General features: G+C 39.3%; 1 protein-coding gene across 1 annotated transcript in view; it reads left to right on the top strand.

The window, feature by feature from the left end:
- Nucleotides 1-18323, top strand: part of NAIP (NLR family apoptosis inhibitory protein) — a 62438-nt gene extending 44115 nt beyond the window's left edge. Inside the window, 10 exon segments of the mRNA XM_081231285.1 lie at nt 329-428; nt 3184-3265; nt 4720-4774; nt 4884-5121; nt 5123-6990; nt 11662-11829; nt 12976-13128; nt 13483-13569; nt 15061-15225; nt 16945-18323. Coding sequence (XP_081087411.1) covers nt 329-428; nt 3184-3265; nt 4720-4774; nt 4884-5121; nt 5123-6990; nt 11662-11829; nt 12976-13128; nt 13483-13569; nt 15061-15225; nt 16945-17309 — 3281 coding nt within the window. The 3' untranslated portion in view covers nt 17310-18323.
- Nucleotides 18324-18577: the final 254 nt, after the last annotated feature.

Here is an 18577-nt window from a genome sequence, read left to right on the forward strand (position 1 = left end):
AGGAAAAAATCTCTTCCTTCATGGAACTTCAATTCCACATTCTGATTTGCAAATCTCTTGCTCCATAGAATGAGGAGAGGACAGGGAGAGGGTGTTAATCAGTTCATGGTACATAGGAACATTGAATGTTACTTGTTCATGACCCCATTGGTGAGAGAAGAGCCCTAAATAGAGTATTTCCTCACTGGTGACCCGATTTGTGACTTTGTCACAAAATCTGATTGGAAGTGCAAGTAGGGTTTTGCTAATAAAGGCCTGGTAGTTATTATGTGTGTCACTCGACAAATAACACTGGCCAGTGGCACTGATCAAATTTCCTTACTTCTAGGTAAAAGCGACACCGTCCAGTGTTTTTCCTGTGGAGGATGTTTGTATAAGTTTGAGGAAGGTGATGACCCATTAGAAGAACACACCAAATATTTTCCCAAGTGAGTAGAATGAATGTTTAGTGTCTATGAATCTGGATGTATTGATACTTTAGCAATTTTCCCCTCATTTTATATTCTGATTAAGCCTTTGCCCACCTCTCTGATTCTTACGATGAAGGATGAGTCTTTCTCTCTTTCATGCCCTTGCTTTCATGACCCCTTTCCCATCTAGCCTTCCTCTCACTATAGTCACAGCACAGTTTTGGTTCAATCATTATTTTCATATTACATGTTTACATTAGCATGACTTCATAAAGGCGGAGCCTAGTAATAAGTAATTTACCTTCCCTCCCTGTACCACTTCCAATTTTTGTAGTAAGTAACAATTGTCTCATTAGTATGTTTGCTTAGTTTTTTGGTTTTTGAGGTGAAATTCACACATAAACTATTTTCAAGTGTACAGTCCAGTGGCATTTAGTACATGCACAATGTTACACAATCACCCCCTGCTGTCTAATTCCAAAACGTTTTCATTATCGCAAAAGAGAACTCTGTACCCATTAAGCAGTCATTCCCTATCTCCCCAGTGCACCCTAGCTCCTTAGAGCTACCAGTCAGCTTTCTGTCTCTATAGATTTACTGTTCTGGATATTTCATGTAAATGGAGGCATGTAATATGATCTTTTGCATTTGGCTTCACTTAGCACAATGTTTTGAGGTTCATCCATCTTGTAGAATGTATCAGTACTTCATTCTTTTTTATGGCTGAGATATATGTAATTGTATATGTGTATATGTATATATATGTATGTATTTCAGTTTCTCCATCTCCTCGCCAACACTTGTTATTTTCCTTTTTAAAAAATATACCCATTTTCTTAGTTTTAAAATGTATTTAGCACCAGTTCATCTTCAAATTCTCCCAAATGTTTAAATCTTCTCTCCAGTCATTCAAACTTGTAAGATAGTGCACCATTTTCATTTTCTTAAAGGAGTCTGTTGTGAAGTCTCTGATCTGCTTCAATATGAACTATTTGTCCTGTAGTCACCCTAGGATCCTGGAATCGTTCTTCATGGTCATGCTAGGGATTCCTATTGCCTCTCTCCTGTGTTATAGCTCCTGTTTCCTGGATCTACTGTCACCCTCCTCTTGGTTTATTCACTCACTTTGTTGTTATTTTGTTTTGTTTAATTGTGGAATTGGATTATGTCTTTTTATTTTTTAATTAATTTTTATCAGAGTATAGTTGCTTTACAATATTGTGTTAGTTTCTGCTGTACAGCAAAATGAATCAGCTATACATATACATATATCCCCTCTTTTTTGGATTTCCTTCCCATTTAGGTCACCACAGTGCATTAGATAGAGTTCCTTGTGCTACACAGTATGTTCTCATTAGTTATCTATTTTATACATAGTGTCAATAGTGTATGTGTATCAATCCCAATCTCCCAATTCCTCCCACCACCCCCATTCTCCCTTGGTATCCATACATTTGTTCTCTATGTCTTTTTATGCTTTGCAAATATAATCATCTATACCATTTTTCTAGATTCCACATATATGTGTTAATACATGATATTTGTTTTTCTCTTTCTGACTCACTTCACTCTATTCATTCACTTTGGAACACTCCTCCACAGTTCCCTGGGAAAGATTGCATAAGCGATACATGTTTTTAGCTTCCATTTAATGCATATATCTGAATATTTATATATATTTTCTCACACTCGTTTGGTAGTTTAGCTAGGTATAGAATTCCAGGTTGGAAGTAATTCTAAGTTGAACAGACATTGCTATATTTTCTAATAGCTTCCAATACTGCTTTTGAAATTCCATGTCTTTCTGATTCTTAATCCTTTCATTGCAAACTACTTTTTCCCATCCTGGATGCATTTAGGATTTTCTGTTTGTTTCCAGTGTTCTAAAATTTCATGAATAAATGGCTACTTTTTAATATTTATTTTCTGTAGCTCTTTAACCTTTTTTTTTTTGGCTTATTTTTCACTCACCAAACTCTTCAAAAATGTTCAACTGTAAGAGAACATATTTTTGTTTTCACTTTGTAATTAGTAAGCGCTCTTCCAGAAATAAATATTAATATGAACGGGTCTTAAATACTTCCATCTAAGTTCTAAGATTCTAAAGAGGATACAGTTTTGAAGGTGTTTTGACAGAAGTAGTTGTGTTTTTTTCTTTCTTATTTGGATTTAATATTTTGTAAATTTTTAAACAGTGGGGATATTCTTCTTAATTCTTGGAAAAATAAGCTAGGATGCAGTCTAATTTTATTTAGAACCTCTCCTGGACTCTATCAACTCCTTTTATTTTTTTTTATTTTTTTTTTTTTTTGCGGTACACAGGCCTCTCACTGTTGTGGCCTCTCCCGTTGCGGAGCACAGGCTCCGGACGCGCAGGCTCAGCGACCATGGCTCATGGGCCCAGCCGCTCCACGGCATGTGGGATCCTCCCAGACTGGGGCACGAACCCGTGTCCCCTGCATCGGCAGGCGGACTCTCAACCACTGCGCCACCAGGGAAGCCCTGGTGGCTTCTCTTGTTGTGGAGCACGGGCTCTAGGTGCGTGGGTTTCAGTAGTTGTGGCATGTGGGCTCAGTAGTTGTGGCTCACGGGCTCTAGGGCTCACAGGCTCAGTAGTTGTGGCACATGGGCTTAGTTGCTCCTCAGCATGTGGGATCTTCCCGGACCAGGGCTCAAACCCGTGTCCCCTGCATTGGCAGGCAGATTCTTAAACACTGCGCCACCAGGGAAGTCCCATACAATTATTTTTATAACTTTTAACTTTTGTGCTTAGTTGTCAGTTTCTCTACAATATGAAGTGCTCTGCAGAAGTGATTCCAGACCTTCAGAGCCATGGTGAACTTTCTGACTTAACGGTATGAACACCACCTTGTTTATTTTCAGAGTGTGTGATCATGTGATTAAAAACTGTTTTTGAAAAGGAACTGCTCATCATAAAAAAAATAAATAAATGAATTCTACAAATATCTGTTAAGCACCGATCATGCGCCAGTTGCAGATGGGGATGCTACAATAAACAAAACATAATACCTAGTTTCATGAAATGTAGAGTCAGTCCCTTCTACTTTGAGGCCCAGACTCGTTTGGACCTAAAAGTTGATTAGCATCCAGGCTACCTGGATTCCATCTGTGATCATCATTTGGAGGACAGTAAGGTCTGACTTGCAAGTTGGCTTTTCTCAAAGCTGGGAAGATATGTTTCTTTTACAATAGCAACCAACCAACCAAATCAAAAATACAGATTAAATAGGTTGACCCCTTTTTAAACTGAGAAATTCTACATAGTTCTCTAGGAGATTAGCCACTGCCAATTTAATACACACACACCCCTTATTTGAGGCTGTATGTTAGGTATATTATGTTCGTCATCCCCCAAAAAGAAAACAAGGTAATTTGTCGTTCACTTGATTCATCTTTGCTCATCCCCCCACCTCCCTTAACTAGCTTATTTTAAAAAAATATTTATTTATTATTTATTCTTTATTTATTATGGCTGTGCCGGATCTTAGTTGTGGCATGTGGGATCTTTTAGTTGTGGCATGGAGGCTCATAGTTGTGGCATGTGGACTCTTAGTTGCAGCATGCATGCAGGATCTAGTTCCCCGAGCAGGGATGGAACCCGGGCCCCCTGCCCTGGGAGCTGGAGTCTTACCCACTGGACCACCAGGGGAGCCCCTTAAATAGCTTATTTTTAAAGGAAGAAACATAACCTTCTTATATCCCAGGTATGTAATATTTAAAAAACTGTTGATAACTAAGATCAGAAGTTGCACCTAATGATTTCTGGAGGGTCCATCTTGCTCTAGACACTGTGATTCTAGTCATCTGGACAGTAATAACGGCTCAGGTCGCCCATGGAATGCACTGTTTGGATATCACCCAGGAGCACACACTTGTGTGTGTTTGCAGATCACTTATTGTTTCATATTTGTAGTGCTCCTCCCTGCAACTGGCATAAATACTTGAGGATGGGTTGGGTTTAGAAAATGTCTGGTCCCTAATTGTAATTCAAAGCCCCACCCTCTTATACAAATGCTGATTGACTGATTGATTGATTTGGTTTTTTGGGGTTTTTTTGCGGTACGCGGGCCTCTCACTGCTGTGGCCTCTCCTGCCGCAGGGCGCAGGCTCCGGACATGCAGGCTCAGTGGCCATGGCCCACGGGCCCAGCCGCTACACGGCATGTGGAATCCTTCCAGACCGGGGCACGAACCCGCGTCCCCGGCATCGGCAGGCAGACCCCCAACCACTGCGCCACCAGGGAAGCCCCCTACAAATGCTGATTTAATAGAGGATTTTCTTTTCAAAGGAAACTACAAGTGAAAGCAATCTTGAAGAGCCAGCAGTGAGTTCTGCAGTGCCAGGTAAGGATCTGGAAGTAGCACATGGGATTAGATGAATGTGTACATATATTTCTACATAGGGGATTTTAAAGGAGTATTTGTAACTGTGCCTCCTTGCTTTTCTCCACAGAGGTGGTCCATGGTGAAGCCCAGTGGCTTCAGGAGGCAAAGAGTCTGAGTGAGCGCCTGAGAAAAGCCTACACCAGTGCCCCTTTCTGCCACATGTCGTTGCTTGAGGTCTCTTCCTGTCTAGCCACCGATCAGCTGCTGAGTTGTGATCTGTCCCTTGCTTCAAAACACATCATCAATACGGTGCAGGAGCCTGTGGTGTTGCCTGAGGTCTTTGCTAACTTGAACTCTGTCATGTGTGGAGGGTGAAGCTGGTAGTGGAAAGACGGTCCTCCTGAAGAAAGTAGCTCTTCTATGGGCATCAGGATGCTGTCCCTTGTTACACAGGTTCCAGCTGGTTTTCTACGTCTCCCTTGGCTCTACCAGACTGGACCAGGGGCTGGCCAATGTCATTTGTGACCAACTCCTGGAGACAGAAGGATCTGTTACTGAAATGGGCCTGAGGAACATCATCCAGCAGTTAAAGAACCAGGTGTTATTCCTTTTGGATGACTACAAAGAGATGTGCTCAATCCCCCAAATCATAGAGAGGATGATTCAAAAAAACCATTTGTCAAGGACCTGCTTATTGATTGCTGTCCATACAAACAAGGCTAAGGACATCCGCAGATACCTAGATACAATTCTAGAGATCAAAGCGTTTCCCTTCTGTAATACCATCTATATATTACGGAAGCTCTTTCCAGATGATTTGACCCGTCTGCGAAAGTTTATGACTGACTTTAGAATGAATGAAACATGGCTGGGAATTCAGAAAACTCCCTTCTTCGTAGCAGCAATCTCTGCTAATTGGCTTCGGTATCCTTTCTGTCACTCCTTTGATGATGTGGCTGTTTTCAAGTCCTATATAGAATGCCTTTTCTTAAAGCACAAAACTGCAGCTGACCTTCTCAAAGCAACTGTGTCCTCCTGTGGTGACCTGGCCTTGAAAGGGTTTTTTTCATCTTGCTTTGAGTTTAGTGATGATGATCTCATAGAAGTAGGGATTGGTGAAGATGAAGATCTAGCCATGTACCTGATGAGCAAATTCACAGCCCAGAGACTGAGGCCACTCTATCAGTTTTTGAATGCTTCATTCCAAGAATTTCTTGCTGGGATGAGGCTGACTGAGCTCCTGGATTCAGATAGGCAAGAGGATCAAGATTTGGGACTTCATTATTTGAAACAAATTAACTCAGCCATGATGGCTATAGGTTCCTATGAAAATTTTTTGAAGTATGTCTCTTGCCACCCTTCAACAAAGGCAGGGCCAACAATTGTATCCCAATTGCTTCTTTTGGTGGATAATCAAGAGACATTGGAGAATATATCTGAAAATGATGACTACCTGAAGCTTCATCCAGAGATTTCAGAGAAGATGCAGTGTCTCAGGGTGTTGTGGCAATACTCTCCAGAAGATTACCTTTCACTGGTTTCAAAACATTTACTGGCTCTGGCTGTAAAAATTGCTTATCGAAGCAACACTGTTGCTGCCTGTTCTCCATTTATTTTGCAGTTCCTTCAAGGGAGAACCCTGTCTTTGAGTGTACTTAAGTTACAGTATTTTTTTGACCACCCAGAAAGCCTGTTATTGTTGGGGAGCGTCCAGGTCTCCATAGGAGGAAATAGGTTACCCAAATCAGATTTTTCATTTCTGGAAAAAATTTTCGACAAATCCCAGGCACCAACTATAGATCAGGACTATGCTTCTGCCTTTGAACTTGAGAGTGAATGGAAGCAGAATTTAGTTGAAAAACAAGAAACCGTGAACAGTTTTCTGAACATGCAACTCAAGGCACCAGCAGATATCAGCACTGGCTATTGGAACCTTTCTCCAAAGCAGTACAAGATTCCCCTTCTGCAAGTTCACGTGACTGGTACTGATGCTGTGGATCAGGAGATGCTAAGGTTTCTAACGAAAGTTTTCTCAGCTTCACAGCACATTGAACTCCACTTGACCAACAGCAGGGGTTTTATTGAAAGCATCCGCCCAGCTCTTGAGCAGTATAAGGCCTCGTTCACCAAGTGCTCCATAAGCCAATCGGAGCTGAGTGCAGTGGAACAGGAATTGCTTCTCACTCTGCCTTCCCTAGAATCTCTTGAAGTCTCAGAGACAACCCATCTACAAGGTAAACCTGCACCTGTTTTAGATGACTGTTAGGTTGTGTACTTTTATCTTCTCACTCTTAGTTTTAGGTGGATGAAAACTTCTGAAAGTGTGAGACCATAAATCCTTGCTGATTGACAGATATAAAATAAATCTTTTTTTTTTTTTTTGCGGTACGTGGGCTTCTCACTGTTGTGGCCTCTCCCGTTGCAGAGCACAGGCTCCGGACGCGCAGGCTCAGTGGCCATGGCTCACGGGCCCAGCCGCTCCGCGGCATGTGGGATCTTCCCGGACCGGGGCACGAACCCGTGTCCCCTGCATCGGCAGGCGGACTCTCAACCACTGCACCACCAGGGAAGCCCTAAAATAAATCTTTACTAACTTATTTCTGTCAGTAATATGAATTAGTGAAAGGCTTCCAAATAACAGAATGGCTTTCAAACTCTGATAAAAATAATAAAATGACTAATGAAGTCTCTTAATAAACAAATGACTTGTTATTAGTCAAAGAATTATCTGTATGTAAATGATGCTTGAGAATTACCCTCACCCCACCTGCTTCATGGAAGAAAGGGCTTGTACTCTGGGAAGTAAACAAGTGGGAAGTAGTATCTCCCAGTTATTTGTGTCTCCTTTCACTTGTCTAAGCAGTGTTTGAGTTTTCAGTGTAGACTTTATCATCTTTCATTAAACTTATTCCTAGGTACTTGTGTTTTTGATACTCTTGTAAATGGTATTTAAATTTTTTCATTTTCTGATTGTTGCTAGTATGGGTTTGATTTTCAGCAGTTTGTTAAATGCCTAGGTGTGCTTTGCTTTGTATCTATCTTACTTGAGGGTCACTGAACATTTTTTTGGATCTGTGGGTTGATATTTATCATCAAATTTAGAAAAATTTTGTTTTTTCAAATATTTTTTATCATGGTAAAACATACATGAAACTTTAAAAGCATTTTTCAGTATACAATTCAGTGGCATTAAGTACAATTACGGTGTTGTGCAACCATCACCACTATCCACTTTCAGAACCTTTTCATCGTCCCAAACTCTGTACCTATTAAACAATAACTCCTCCTTCTCCCCAGATGCTGATGTCTCTATGAATTTGTCTGTTCTATTTCACATAAGTGAATCCATACAATATTTTGTCCTTTTGTGTCTGGCTTCTTTCACGTTTTTAAGGTTCATCCATGTTGTAGCATGTGTCAGAACTTCACTACTTTTATAGCTGAATAATATTTCATTGTATGTATATATCACATTTTATTAATCAATTCATCTGTTGATGGACACCTGCACTGTTTATTCTGGCTAAAGTTGCCATGAACATGGGTGCACAAATATTACTTTGAGACCCTACTTTCAATTCTTTTGGATATAATTCCAGAAGTGGAATTATTGGCTATTAATGATAGTAATTCTATTTTAATTTTCAAGGAAACTCCAAACTGTTTTCCATGCTGGCTGCAGCATTTTACATTCCTACAAGCAATGTACAAGGGCTCCAGTTTCTTCACATCCTCAATGCTTTTTTTTTTTTTTTTAAATCAGAGACATCCTAGTGTGAAATTGTATCTCACGTTGGTTTTGATTTGCATTTTCCTAATGACTAATGCTGTTGAGCATCTTTTCATGTGCTTATTGGCTGTTAGTGTGTCTTTTTTGGAGACAGTCTATTAAATCCTTTTGCCCATTTAAAAAAATTGAAGTGTAGTTTATTTACAATTTTGTGTTAGTTTCTGGTGTACAGCAAAGTGATTCAGATAGTGTGTGTGTGTGTGTGTGTGTGTATATAAACTTTTTCAGATTATTTTCCATTGTAGATCATTACGAGATATTGAATATAGTTCCCTGTGCTATACTGTAGGTCCTTGTTTATTTTATACATAGTAGTCTATATCTGTTAATCTCAAACTCCTAATTTATCCCTCCCTCCCTCCCCTTTCCCCTTTGGTAACCATAAGTTTTTGTCTATGTCTGTGAGTCTATTTCTGTTTTGTAAATAAGTTCATTTGTATCACTTTTTTAGATTCCACATAGAAGTGATATCATATGATATTTGTCTTTCTGTCTGACTTACTTCATTTAGTATGATAATCTCTAGGTCCATCCATGTAGTTGCAAATGGCACTATTTCATTCTTTTTTATGGCTGAGTAATAGTCCGTTGTGTGTGTGCATCACATCCTCTTTATCTAGTCATCTGTTATGGACATTTAGGTTGCTTCCATGTCTTGGCTATTGTAAATAGGACTGCTGTGAACACTGTGGTGCATGTACCCTTTCAAACCATGGTTTTCTCCTGATACATGCCCAGGAGTGGGATCGCTGGATCATATGGTAACTCTATTTTTAGTTTATTTATTTATTTTTTTTGGCTGCATTGGGTCTTCATTGCTGCATGCAGCCTTTCTCTAGTTGCAGTGTGTGGGCCTCTCATTGTGGTGGCTTCTCTTGTTGTGGAGCACGGACTCTAGGAGCGCGGGCTTCAGTAGTTGTGGCATGTGGGCTCAGTAGTTGTGGCTCACGGGCTCTAGAGTGTAGGCTCAGTAGTTGTGGTGCACGGGCTTAGTTGCTCCACGGCATGTGGGATCTTCCTGGATCAGGGATTGAACCCGTGCCCCCTGCATTGGCAGGCGGATTCTTAACCACTGCGCCACCAGGCAAGTCCCTATTTTTCGTTTTTTAAAGAACCTCTTTACCGTTTTCCATAGTGGCTGTACCAATTTACATTCCCACCAACAGTGTAGGAGGGTTTCCTTTTTTCCACATCCTCTCCACCATTTATTTTTGGAGACTTTTAAAATTATTTATTTATTTATGGCTGGGTTGGGTCTTTGTTGCCACGCGTGGGCTGCTCTTCATTGCGGTGCGTGGTCTTCTCGTTGCAGTGGCTTCTCTTGTTGCAGAGCACAGGCTCTAGGTGTGCGGGCTTCAGTAGTTCTGGCTCGCAGGTTCAGTAGTTGTGGCTTGTGGGCTCTAGAGCACAGGCTCAGTAGTTGTGGTGCATGGGCTTAGTTGCTCTGTGGCATGTGGCATCTTCCTGGACCAAGACTTGAACCCGTGTCCCCTGCATCGGCAGGCGGATTCTTAACCATTGCGCCACCAGGGAAGTCCCTATTTGTAGACTTTTTGATGGTAGCCATTTTGACCATTGTCAGGTGATACCTCGTAGTTTTTTTTTTTTTTTTTTTTTGCGGTATGCGGGCCTCTCACTGTTGTGGCTTCTCCCGTTGCGGCCTCTCCCGTTGCGGAGCACAGGCTCCGGACGCACAGGCTCAGCGCCCATGGCTCACGGGCCTAGCCGCTCCGCGGCATGTGGGATCTTCCTGGACCGGGGCACGAACCTGTGTCCCCTGCATCGGCAGGCGGACTCTCAACCACTGCGCCACCAGGGAAGCCCGATACCTCGTAGTTGTGATTTGCATTTCTCTAATAATCAGCAATGTTGAGCATCTTATGTGCTTGTTAGCCATCTGTATGTCTTCTTTGGAGAAATATCCCTTTAGGTCTCCTGCCCATTTTGTGATTGGGTTGTTTGTTCCTTTGTCCATTTTTTAAATTGTGTTGTCTTTTTGAGTTATAGGAGTTCTTTGTATAATTAAATCTTTATTGGACACTTGGTTTTAAAATATTTTCTCTTATAGATTGCCCTTTTCACTGTCTCAATAATGTACTTCAATCTGTAAAGTTTCAAATTTCAATGAAGTCTAATTTGTCTTTCTTTTGTGCTTGCTAGTGCTCTTGGTAGCATATCTTAAGAATCTATTGTCAAATCCAAGGTCATGAAGATTTATTTCTGTTTTCTTCTAAGAGTTGTATGGTTTTAGCTCTTATATTTAGGTTGTTGACTCATTTTGAGCCAATTCTGTATATGGTGGTGGGAGGTAAGGGTCCAACTTCTTTGCATGGAGAAATTCAGTCGTCCCAGCCCCATTTGCTGAGATGTCTTTGTGAATCCAGAGTGTAGTACAGGGCTTCTCATATAGTAGATGAGAAATAAAATATTGCCTGCCATATCAGTAAACAAAGGATGTTGTAGCTATCAGCAATTGCAGCGCCCCCCCCATAGTGAGCCCTGAGGAAACTCAGGAAGGAAACGAAGAATACCTGCCATCTAGCAGTCATCAGACTGCAGCCACCCCAAAGGGTGCAGCTTGAAGAAACTCAGGATGTGAAAACACAGGATACTGGCCCCAGATAGCTGAGATGCACATCAAAAGAATGATTTTAGTGACCCCAGACTCTTGCATCTTCCCATACATAGAAAAGTGCTAAATTCCTTAACTTGAGATACCTAGTTTTCTTTTATTAACAGTAATCTTTTGTTCTGAATACCTGCCTTTGTTGCAAAACTCCTATATATCCTAGCTCCCCGCCTCACCTCCTTGGAGCGGTTTTCTCAGGATTACTTGAGATGCTGCCTCCTGGACTTGAAGTCCTAAGAATGTCCACCGAAGAAAACATAACTCAAAACTTTTAGGTTGTGCTTTTTTTTTTTTAGTTGACATAATCAGTAAATGCTGCAGAAAGCATTATCTTCATATATGTGCTTTCTAAAAAAGAAAGTCTTATGGTATGTGAAAGGTTTTCATTTGAAATATGAAAATAGTTTGATGAATCAAATGACAGTTTGAAATTTTGCATTTGGAACTCTTTAGATTAATAATGGGAAACTGTGTGTTACTTTCTAGATCAACTCTTTCTTAGTTTGGACAAGTTCTTGTGCTTGAAAGAACTGTCTGTGAATCTGGATGATAAACGAGATGTTTTTTTAGTCATTCCTGAAGAATGCTTAAATCTCCACCATATGGAGAAATTATTGATCAAAATTTTAGCTGAATACGGTCCTTCCAAACTAGGTAAGTGTGGCACTTTGATTTACTTGTTTTTATATCACTTGGAAAACCTACTTGGCCAATAATTTAAGTTAAAGCTTCTGTGGATCTGAGGGTGTAGCCTGTATCCAAGGTAAATTGTCAGAATAGCGCTTGTTGTCATTAAAAAATGACAGCTATTTGTAATGATTGAGCTGTTACTACATGGTAGGATTTGTTCTAAGCACTTTATAAATATTAACTCATTTAACCTTCATACCCATTCTACAAGGTAAATACTATTATATTCTCATTTTTACAGTTGGGGAAATGGAGTTATAGAGGTTAAGTACTGATAATTTGCTCAAGGTCACCCAGATAAGGAAATGGTAAATTTGCAATTAAACACAGGAATTCTGACTTTTAAGTCTGATCTCTTAACCAGTGGTATGTACTGCCTCTCCAAAAATAGTTTGTAGAGTTCTTTTATTTTGTTTTTGTTTAAGTTGCTCTTACGTTGCAACTTAGAGATCTGCCAGATAAGAGGGAAGGAAATCTGATGATTGGTAGTAATCAGAAGCCTTTCCCTGTTTCTCATCAGCCTTTATAAATATATTTCATCAACCATTCTCATGGTTGATGAACAACCTGTACAGCTATCTTTCTTAAATATATCATTTAGCAAAATGACTTAGGTATCATCAATTCCTTAGTTTAGTAAAGACTAAACACTAAAGACTAAAAAAAGGTAAATCTCTACTGAACTGACATGCAGAGCTGCATGCAAAAAAATTTGTAGCTGAAGCTGGAAGTAGTAGTTTTCTTATATTTCTCAGCAGTTTTTTCATCAAATTTAAGTTTTGCTTCAGAGTTGTCACTGCCTTTATATTTCTTTGCATAGTGTTTCTATAGTGTAAACATCATGTGCAAACTCAGAGACATTAGGATGTTAAAGCTGAAGGTTTTAGCTGAGTCAATGCCATTACTATATAGAGGAGAAAGCTGATTCCCCAGAGAGGGTAACGACGGTTCACGTAGCTCATCAGTTAGTCACAGACCCTGAACCTAAGCCCAATTCATTACATCATGATGCTTTATTTTAATTCACTATTGTTGAAACAAGTTAATAAATTATGACTAATTCTGATAGAAACTTTCAATCTCTGATGCCTTAAATATGATATTTTACAGTCAAATTAATTCAGAATTCTCCAAACCTTCGTGTTTTCCATCTGCAATGTAATTTCTTTTCGGATCTTGAGTCCCTCATGACTGTACTTGCTTCCTGCAAGAAACTTGAAGAAATTAAGCTTACTGGACCATTTTTTAAAGCCGCCCCATTTGGTAAGAGGTGTAATTGTAAAATTTTGGTTTAAGATGCTTCTGTGGACAGTCATTTTTTAACAGCCCAAATTTAGAAATGCAATTGATGTCAAAGAACAAAACTGTTGCAATAAATATCTGATCTTAAATGAATTTTCAAGTAAGGTATATTTGTTTCTAGATGTTTAAACATTTCTAGTTATGAGAAGAATTGTTTCCTGAGCAACGATTTGTGTTATCTACTTGTCATACTAATTAATTCAATCTGAATTATTATATTAATTTCTATCACTTTTAAAATACTCTTTAAACACATTACTTTTTGGTATAAGAAATGTAGCTGACATAACTAAATTTTTCTTTTCCCTTTTATAGTCATTATTTTACCAAATTTTATTTCTCTGAAGATATTAAATCTTGAGCACCAATATATTCCTGATAAGGAAACAGCTGAAAAATTTGGTATGTTTATAAAACAGTGCCTAAAGCTTGCTCTTTATTCTTTCCCCCATAAAATCCTCCTATTTTGCATTAGCTATAACAAATTATAACATGTATTAGCTGCCCTTGCTCATTAGGAGGGACAGTGCTGCTCAACTTTTACCCTCCAAATGCCTTGATCTCACTTGATGTCTTTCAAAGCAATGTTCTCAGAGTGACTCATTTCTTTGAATACAGATTTGTTTGTTACAGCACTATGCAATTTCTTATTTATTTATTTATTTGTCTGCGCTGGGTCTTAGTTATGGCATGCAGGATCTTCGTTGCCACGTGCGGGATCTTCATTGCGGCATGCTTGATCTTTTAGTTGCAGCATGCGGGATCTTTAGTTGAGGCATTGGGATCTATTTCTCTGACCAGGGATCGAACCTGGGCCCCCTGCATTGGGAGCACAGAGTCTTAGCCACTGGATCACCAGAGAAGTCCCAGCACCATGCAATTTCATTGCCAGGTATCCATTCCAGACAAGTTAAATACCTGTTGTTTCAAAGGTTTCTAGAATATAGGTGAAACTATCTTTTAAGGTTATGAAAACTCAGTATATGAAAACCTAGATTTAACAAAATGATAACTATAGAGATTACTTTTTCAACTTATTTTTTTATGATTACAAAAGCAGTGTATGCTCTGGAAAAAAGTTCTAACAGGTCTTAAAAGATAAACTGAAGCATATTAAAAATTAAGAATTTATTTGCACAAAAATGGGGACTTCCCTGGTGGCACAGTGCTTAAGAATCTGCCTGCCAATTTAGGGGACACAGGTTCGAGCACTGGTCTGGGAAGATCCCACATGCTGTGGAGCAACTAAGCCCGTGCACCACAACTACTGAGCCTGTGCTCTAGAGACCACGAGCCACAACTACTGAAGTCCGCGCTACAAGAGCCCGTGCTCTGCAACAAGCGAAGCCATGCTAAGGAGGGATCAAAGTGAAAAGTTATGAGAGTGGTGGGTTGTGAGGATTTAGTGCTAGGAGGAAGAGGCAGAACTCACTAAGGATGACACCAGGACAGAAAGGAAGGGGGCTGAAGGCATTGAGGAGCTAGGAGTATCCTGGAGGCCAGTAGAAGCTTCAGTCTAAAAGAGGAAATGGATGGGAATTCCCTGGTGGTCCAATGGTTAGGACTCCACTCTTTCACTGCCGAAGGCCCGGGTTCAATCCCAGGTTGGGGAACTGCAAGCTGTGTGGTGCAGCCAAAAAAAAAAAAAAAAGGAAATAGAGATGTGATAGGCCTTTTGGACTTCAGTACAGGAAAGACTGGTTGGGGAAGGGTGGAGGAATGGTTGTCTAGAAGTAGCAATGAAGATCAAGGTGTAGGCTGACGCCTTTCTTGGAAAGAGGAATAGCCTCTGTGCTACATGGGGACTCGTATAATGTGCATGATTTTGAGACTTTCAATTACAATTGTTTGGGAACAGAGTACAGAGAATAGCTTTTTTATATCTTCTGATAGCCTACACTTTAGGTTCTCTAAATAACCTGGAAGAATTGATCCTTCCTACTGGGGATGGGATTCATCAAGTGGCCAAACTGATCATCCAGCAATGTCAGCATCTTCAATGTCTCCGCATTCTCTCATTTTTCCAGACTTTGGATGATGACAGCGTGGTGGAAATTGGTGAGATACCCTCAGATAAACTCTTTCAGCTCACATGAAAGCCAGTGGTATTACTCAAGCTTTCTGCTGCAAAATGTCTACAAAAACATTCGTCCCTCTAAAAATGTTCAACCCACTTCCTCATTTTTGCTATCATATTGTTCCCTCTAATGTTCTGTGGATTTTGGTTCGTTCTGGTAAAAGATAGCCTCTCACTTGAGACTACACAAGCCCTCAAATCCACTCTTAACACCTAGTGTCTCAGACACCTGGCCACATACCCACCATGTACTCCTTTTTATAGTACTTTTTTAAAATAGAAAATTAATACATGTAAAAAGTACAAAATCGTTAAGTGTACAGCTCAATGAGTTTTCAAGTGAACATACTTAAATCTTGTTACTCATACTTGTGTAACAATTACTCATTAGGTTACAATATAGAATATTACATTCCAGAAGCCGCCTTTGTGTCCCTTCTGACACTGCATTCCCCTCCTTCTCAAAGGTGACCGCCATACTGCTTTCTTTCACCATAGATTAGTTTTACCTGTTTTAAAAATATATGTCACGGAATCCTCCACAGTATGTACTCTTGTGCCTGCCTCTTCGGGCTCAACATACTTGTGATACTGATTCATACTGATGTGTGTGACTATAGAGTTCACTGATTTTCATTTGCTGTATATTGTCCCATGTATGACTATACATACGCCAATTTATTTATCCATTCAACTGGATATGAGTTGGCTACTATGAATAATGCTGCTATGAACATTTTGTACATGACTGTTGATGCATATATGGAGGTATTTCTAGGGAGGACTTTCAGTCATTTGGTAAATATTCTGTTTTCCATAGTTGTACCAACTTACATTCCTACCAGCAGTTGTTTCACATTCTGGCTACTGCTTGGTATTGTCAGACCTTTAAACTTTAGCCATTCTGATGAATCTGTTGTGATATCTCATTGTGGGTTTTCTATTGGTAAACGTTTGTGTTATCATTGGTTCAGTTTGGGCAAGTTACATTTTTCTAAGGACTTAAAAACTTTTCTAAAATTGCTCGTAATATTTATTTGTAATTTTAAAAATATCTGTATGACCTGTGGTGATAGTCCCCTTTTCATTCCTGATATAGTCAATACTTTTTTTTTTTACCTGATTGGTTTTTCAATTTTATTAAATTTTTTTTTCTCTACACGTTTTTCATTTATTCTGCTTTTACCTCTATTATCCCCTGCTACTTCCTTTGGATATAATTTGCTTTTTTTGTCCTACTTTCTCTTTTTTTTGATATCCTAATTTTCTGAGACGGATAGTTAGAGCACTAACCTTGGCTTTAGCTCCCTCTCACAAGTTTTAGTGTCATATTTTCATTCTCATTCAGTTCAAAATATTTTCTGATTTCAGTTGTCTTTTTTTTTGCCACACCAGTTATTTAGAGATGTATCCCTTTTACTTTTAATCTTTCTATGTCCTTATATTTAAAGTGTGTCTCTTGTAAAAATATACAGTTTGGTTTTTTTAAATGTAATTTATTAATCTTTAATACTCCAATTAGAAGTAAATCTATCTAATGTACTTATTGTTAAATTTATATATCTTTATTAAAATTGGGCATCTTCTATTTTAAGTGATGGTGGTAGAAGAGGTTGGTTCAAATAACCTAGGTTACCAGTATTGAAAATAGAAGTCCTTATGATTCTGTTTTCATAAATATTTTGCTTTTATATTTATAGCCAAGGTAGCAATCAATGGAGGTTTCCAGAAACTCAAGAATCTTAATCTTTCAGTCAACCACAAGATTACAGAGGAAGGATACAGAAACTTCTTTCAAACACTGGACAACATGCCCAACTTGCAAGAGTTAACAATTTCCAGGCATTTCAAAGAATGTATCAAAGCTCAGGCCACAACAGTCAAGTCTTTGAGTCAATGTGTGTTACGACTGCCAAGACTCACTAGACTTAACATGTTAAGTTGGCTCCTGGATGCAGAAGACATCACACTGCTTACTGCCATGATAGAAAGGCATCCTCTATCTAAACACTTCACCCTTCACTGGAAATGGGTACTGCCATTCTCGCCAATCATTCAGAAATAGAAGATTTAGCTAAAAACTGCTAAATCAAGAAAATTTTTGTCAACAATTTAAAAAACCTAATTCAAAAACTTGTTATTAAATACTGCATACAAAATAAAATGCATAAGGCATGTAATAAAAGAACCGAACACCTGCTTACCCATTACTGAGCTTAAGAAACAGATTATTACCAGTAACTTTGAAGTTCCTAAATGACCCTCCCCAACCAAAGATCAGACCTTTAATCAAGTTTATGCATCTAACTCTTCATTACCCAGGGTCAGCAACACGCTTTCAGGCTAACTATGGTAAACAGTAACAAACAAAGCCACAGAGAAGGGGGTAGGGAGAGGTGTACCAATCTACCTTAAAGCCACAATATGAAAGGAGTATTCAAGTTATTAGAAAATGGCTAACTTAAGGACTGAATCACTTTCACACATAGGTGAAACGAGGTATTCCTTAATCCTTGTAGGGTCTGTTTTGTACATTTTATTAACTTTGGTATAGCAGGGTTTACTTACACCTTCCCTTTACCAACTGTGTTGGATATGAAGAAATAGGATTTAGGGAAAATGCTTGCATTCTAGAGGCTTTTGATTCAATGCTTATTGTAGAAGCAAAAAAGTGTAGAATAGAATTTAGCATTATTGGAAATTAGCTAAATCTGTTTTCAAGAATCTTGAGTATCAGTGTTTTTTTAGATAACCACATGTTTAAGAGTCCAACACATGCATTTATAATGGCCTTAAAATTTTCTTATGAATCCACTTTGCTCAGGGAGAACATATTTTGTCAGTGACTTCATAATGTTCAAGGTATTACATTTGATGTGAATGTCTACATCTGTGCCTGTGTCCAAAATTTCATTCCTACCAGTTAATCAACAGAGTTTTCTGAATGGTTAGAAGGCCAATCCAAATTCATAATGCTAGTATAAGTTGGAAAACAACCATTCTTTTACCTTAATTTTTATTTTTACCATGAAACACAGGGACGGTATATATGGTATGATTCCATTTGTTTAAAAATTATACTCTCGGGCCTCCCTGGTGGCGCAGTGGTTGAGAGTCCGCCTGCCGATGCAGGGGATACGGGTTCGTGCCCCGGTCTGGGAGGATCCCATATGCCGCGGAGCGGCTGGGCCCGTGAGCCATGGCCGCTGAGCCTGCGCGTCCGGAGCCTGTGCCCCGCAACGGGAGAGGCCACAACAGTGAGAGGCCCGCGTACCGAAAAAAAAAAAAAAAAAAAAAAAAAAAAAAAATTATACTCTCATGTTTCTAGATGCA

This window comes from Mesoplodon bidens (genome assembly GCF_964165515.1).
Source record: "Mesoplodon bidens genome assembly, chromosome: 4".
Taxonomy (NCBI): domain Eukaryota; kingdom Metazoa; phylum Chordata; class Mammalia; order Artiodactyla; family Ziphiidae; genus Mesoplodon; species Mesoplodon bidens.